A 5,792-nucleotide genomic window follows, 5' to 3' on the forward strand; every position below is an offset into this window, starting at 1 on the left:
TTTTTTTCAGAGCTTCTTTCTCTGCATCTCCTTCTAGCACTTCCCATGTAACATCTTTGTTCCGAAGCTGTAAGTTTCCATTATGTGCTTCTTTGGCTTTTTCCAGAGCTTCTTTTGCAATATCCTTAAATAGGATAATACCCTTAAAAAGAAGAGTGGCGTATGCATTTGAATCTTACTGCACAGAATACAGCTAAAACGATGAACAACATATCCTGTTAAGACACCTCAGCAAATTCATTACTCTTGCATTAAGTAAAATATGCCTTGACTGAAGCAAAACCCTCAGACTGTCCTAACAAACATTCTCAGTCTCAGTTTTGACCTCATCAACTGAAGAGGCTGGAATCTTTATCTGTGATTTTGAAAGAATTTAAGGGAATTTAATTCTCTAAATATTCTGCAATTTCACAACTCAAAATATTTATTTGATCAGATAGCAAGCATTTAATCATTCTGTTTCAAACTTTAATACAGGGACATTAACTCTTTGTCTAGGAATCCACTGACCTCCTTTGCACCTCTGACAAAGTGTATCCATTTGATTTCTCCGTGCCCAGAAAATACATCATGGAGATCTTCTCTGCATGTTTGATCATCTAGATCACCAGAAAACTTCAAAAGACATCCTGTCTTTTCTTCCAGAGACTTCTAAATTACATTAAAAGAAACCACAAAAGTTTTCTTGAAGAGTCAGGCTTGACTATTCATTTTTCCCCTCAATCCTAAGACTATTAAAACATAGTGATAAATAAGCAATTGAAATCACCCCCCTTAGCACCACCAGTAACCCAAGCATTCTTGCTACATAGCTTTTGTAATGCCAAGTCTTGCACAGTGTCCCCCCTTTCTTTGCTTTACTATGATACATCAATGTGGAACTTAAGACTCGGTTACCGTAAGAGAGTTACACTCTCAATTCTACAAAACAGTTTTCTGAAGGCTAACACCTCAGGCTGAAAATCTATACAATTCTGATTAAATCCTTATTGGATCCTTTAAATATCAAAGGATAATGACCATCTCAGTGGTGCATTTAGGATCACTTCTGAACAGGTAAACATGCCTAATAATTTAAAATCAGGATATGATCCTTTAAACAAAAATAGCCTCTTTAAAATAAGACTAAATACCACGGCAAAACAAAGTCTTACTGTGAGTTAGTTGGAAAAGCTGAAGTGACTTTCTGGAAAGTGCTCTGTATTACAGAATTTCACACTGAATATCCCACATTAGCTTTACAAAGTGTAGCTACAGGAGCATGTTCCTTACGTGTGCACTGAAAATCCATACAACAGCAAGCACTGCAGTTTTCAGGTACAGAGATTTAAGAAACACATACCATTTCAGCATCTGCTGCTTGTTTCTGTTTTTCTTCTTTTTCCCTGTAGAGAAGTTAAAAGCAGTTAAAGAGTTGATTCAAGCGTGGTCAGGTGAGCAAAACCAGGCACGTCAATTGGTAATGACTTACTGTTTAGCTCTTGCTTTAGCTTCTACTTTGGTTTGTTTCCTTTCTTCATTCTTCTTTGTACAATATTCCTCCCTTCAATAAAATTTAAGCTAAGTTATTATCACTTAAAGCATTCTGTTAGAATTACTTCATAAGACAGCAGTACCCAAGAAACAGTTGAGATGCTGGTCTCCAAAAGGTACAGCTGTCAATACTTGTACAACAGCATAGAAACTTGCACTTCTCAGGTCCTTGTCTAAATACACCCTTGACCATTACCAGTTCGTACCTCAGTAAAGGGGACTTACTTGAAAAGCACTATCAGCTCCGTGTCTTTGTACTTTTGGTTTGGGATCTCTGTGAACTTCTTAGCAGATTCGACACTATCAAAAACTGCAAATATTGAGCCCTGTTAAATGGTAAGAGACATTCAGTGTTAGTCATTGAACACAGTGTTGTCCAAGGGGGATCCCTGCCCCAGGTCTAACTGTTCATTGCAAGAGTACCTTAAATGTTCTCTGCAATGTTCTCCTCATTTGAATGTTTTCAACTGGCCCTTTATCCTCAAGCCATTCTTTGATATCATCAAGAGTTGCATCTAGTGGAAAGCCTTTCTGCAAGATAGCAACAAGCTTCAATTATATGCAACAAAACGACAGTCGGAAAATATAACCTGTCCAGTATGTGTTAATTGAAGCTTTACTTAGATGGTTTTCAAAGTCACGCAGAACAGCATAGAGCAAAGGAAGAAGTTTACTTACAACATACACAGATCTGTTTTTAATTGCAGCCTTATACTGGTCATTTAATTCAGGAAGGGGTTTGTTTGGAGATCTTCTGATTTTAGTTTTGTCTTCATTTATTTCCATTAAACCAGTCTTGGATTTTCTTAGTGCTTCTACAATAACACTAAAATCTTTTGAAAGGCGGCTTAACCTATTGAGCAAGCAGACACAGGTTATTACAAATATAAAAGCAAAGCTGAAGCCAAATGTTAAAACAGCAACAGGAGTTGTACATGCAGGCCAGGGACATCTCAGCCCAGAGACAAGTAGCTGAACGTTACCCCCTTCCATCCAGATCAGTAGTACTTTGTTTTACCTGTTGAATTTGATCATTACTTCTAAAGGCACCCAGCCATCATCTAGTTTGATCTGTTCCTTTAGGAACTTGTCTCTTGGTAGATTGTGATTGCCAAAATAGTACTGCAAAAGAGAAAGGAGAGAGGGCTGAGGAGAGAGATTTGTCTTTTTGTTCCTAAAAGCTCATTTTCATCTGGCAACTTACAGCAGTCAACTGAGACATACCAAAATTCATTAATCTGAACAATTAGAATTCTGAAATTATTACTTCCTGCTTTAACACGATACTTCTGGAAAAGTTAGCTGCAACACCTAAGCTCTTAAAAAAACAAACCCAAAAAACCACCAAACAAAAAAAAAAACCCAAAAACCAAAACCACTGCTTCATGCAACGGGACTAATGAGGCAATGGTAGACTGCAGTTTTGTTTAGGAAAGGCATGAATCTTATTCCATTAACTTAATTACTCAACTTGATCAAGCTCTGCAGAGTCAAAAGTCAAATTTGTCACAAACAGGTTCAGGTTTTAGTCCTTATTTAAAATAAGCTTGCTTATGCATTCCTTGTTTGCCACACTGAGAAATCATAAACGTAGACTAGAGTTTCTAGGTCTCATTCAAGAAAATATTGTAAGATTTTAAAAAGTTATTTTAATTTACTATGGTCTCATTTTGATCATGTCCAGCATGGGGAGAGCAGTGTCACACAGCTGACAGATTATTCAGTGCAAGACAGACAAGTTAATCAGAATCTTTTCCTTACTACCACTCATCTAACTGGGGTCAAACACTTGAAGCCACTGCATAAGCTGAAGCCTTTCCACCAATACAGTTGTGTTTTAAAAAGTCAGTGCAGGCTTTACACCACCACCTCTCACTCTGGAATACCTCAAGCTCGCATTACTACAAGTGTAGCTTTGTCAACTACTTTTCCTCAATCTTTGGTGGTTTTGGAGGGTTTGGGGGTTTTTGAGTGTTTTTTATTGTTATTTGGTGCCTTTTTTTTCCATAAATAATGACTACAGCTCCAGATGCTAGTGGGGATTCACATACAGCTGTACTTTTGTCCTTCAGGAAGACAGTTTTGTTCTAGACATAATTTTAAGTCATGTGCTCAGTTTTCCATTGTAGGATAATCCCCCAAGCCCCTAGAGTGAGAAATAGTTCATCTTATGTAGGCATATAAGTTTAGTTGCCATTTGTAGCAATATATTATAAAGCAGTAAATCATAATAGCATGTTATGCAATGTGCTAATACTTTGACCACCACGGATTCCCAAGTAGGAAGATTTTTTCCAAAAAAAATTGAGTCATACAGAATTAAAATTCATCTTCCTACTTGCACAGATAGAATAACCCCAGTGCACATATCATTAAATATTTAATGATGCATTCACTTGCTATAGCACCTACAACACTAGCAAGTTAAGCCTTTTGTGTTTTTGAGATCCCAGCTATAAACTGAACTTACCTCAATTTGCTGGCAGATTTTGTTTTCCAAGATAGACATGTTTTCACCATCTCCGTTTTCAGCCATTTTCACCAGCTGCAATGAAGACAACAGAGAGCACTAAGTATTGAATAGTACTTTCTACAGATTTATATTCACATAGTGCTGCACTTCACTGAAACTTCACCTAAACAAGTTCACAGGTTCTTTAGTCATACTTTGAAGTTGGCTCACAAGCATAAAACATGACAACTCCAAGGGGAAAGTATGAAACTAGAAAAAAAACCCCAAGTAAAATAAATACTTTGGTTGTGAAGGCAGCATTTAGCATTCTGCATCCAAGGTAAGTGGAAAAAAAGCAATGCTAGCACTTTACAGCACTGTTATTTCCATTTTTTCTAGGCACAGATCCTCAGTTGGTACTTAAGAGCAACAAACCTGAGCGTCAACATTTGATTTTTAAGTCAAATCCAACCTCTCATCACTAGGCAAAACATAGATAACAAAAACTGTTTAATATTCCTAAATAGGTATAATTAGAAACTTTTCTCAAGTTTCTGCCTAATTAATCTTTGAAGTTCAAGGAACTTACTGGAGGAAGTATTGAAAATACTTGCATTTACTGATACATCCGAAAGATGCCTAGTTCTCTCCTTTACAAACTTGCCTTTACTGTAGTTCTGCCTAAATACTGAATCAGATGTTTTTTATAAGATGCAGGATGTTTTAACTTGAAAGTAACTTCTTCCCTGAACTGGCATTAAGCACATAATCCCAGCACATCAGATATAGTCACCACATGCACTAGAAGGTTGGTAAGAAAGCAGCTACTGGACAAAAAGTTAACTGGGATCAGAAAATGCCTATCTGGCTGCTCCTAAGGTAAGGATAGTGTGTTAAAATTAATTCTTGAGGCAAAATACAGCTTTATAAAGCTGTCAGAAATCCCTTTTTAATTATGAAGAACAGATTTCTTCTTTCTCCCTTCAGGCAGTATCACACTTGTTAAATGCAGCTGTAGAAGATGAAGCAGTTTCATGGTCCTCAGTTACCTCAGTTCACAGATCTGAAATGGAGTTTGCCCTCATGTCTTGCATGGTGTATTGGGAGATCTGACCATACACATTCTGCTCTTCTGCCACTCACAGGACAGTAACATCTCTCACAGCATCAAGATGAATAACAACATAAGAGCAGGGAAAACTCCCTTGAGACTCCCTTGTCACAGGAAGGTACCTTCTTCATCAGCACACCTGCCTGGCAGCCCCATCTCATTTCAGTATTGTATTGAATTCAGTGATCATTTTTCAGCTTACTGCAGTCTGCAGTATTCCCATTTCCTCCTTCTCCTGATCTCGAGGGTACATTGCATCCTCCGATGTGCTTATAGTTCTTTTTAATCTAGGCACTTACAACCTTAAAATTCGCATCTCCCAGTCTCACTACTGGCCTTCCACCTGTACCTGACACTGTAACTCTCTTTAAAGCATGATTTCAGCAAGTGTTAGTTGACTGTGATGCTCAGTGTGAGCTGCTGGTCTAGAAAGCACTCCACTAAAATCCAGGCCACAGCACACAAGCCAGCAGCTGCAGTTCCTTTAGAGATGTCTCACACGAGCCACCCTGACTACAGGAGACTGACTTAGCTCAGCACCACATTCAGGTGCTGGTTCTACCTTAACACTCCCTTGTGATGTTGTTCCCAACACCCAACTTGTGAGAAACCAGTGTTCTGTTTTACATTATACCTAATTTGGTGCAATTCAGTGGCAGTCCATGGACTGGTCTGGGCTTTCCTCATTGGATCAAC

The 5,792-nt window shown here is 38.1% G+C and overlaps 1 protein-coding gene across 1 annotated transcript in view; it reads right to left on the reverse strand.

Moving 5' to 3' along the window:
• The window catches only part of SSB (Sjogren syndrome antigen B (autoantigen La)), a 5,837-nt gene extending 1,761 nt beyond the window's left edge, over positions 1-4,076 (reverse strand). Inside the window, 9 exon segments of the mRNA XM_010184014.1 lie at positions 1-142; positions 511-651; positions 1,343-1,385; positions 1,472-1,543; positions 1,759-1,859; positions 1,957-2,064; positions 2,212-2,386; positions 2,552-2,655; positions 4,004-4,076. The exon segment at positions 1-142 is cut by the window's left edge and continues 17 nt beyond it. Of these exon segments, the coding sequence (XP_010182316.1) occupies positions 1-142; positions 511-651; positions 1,343-1,385; positions 1,472-1,543; positions 1,759-1,859; positions 1,957-2,064; positions 2,212-2,386; positions 2,552-2,655; positions 4,004-4,069 (952 nt within the window). The 5' untranslated portion in view covers positions 4,070-4,076.
• Between the last annotated feature and the right edge of the window lie 1,716 nt (positions 4,077-5,792).

The sequence above is a fragment of the Mesitornis unicolor genome, unplaced genomic scaffold (genome assembly GCF_000695765.1).
Source record: "Mesitornis unicolor isolate BGI_N332 unplaced genomic scaffold, ASM69576v1 scaffold50604, whole genome shotgun sequence".
NCBI lineage: Eukaryota > Metazoa > Chordata > Aves > Mesitornithiformes > Mesitornithidae > Mesitornis > Mesitornis unicolor.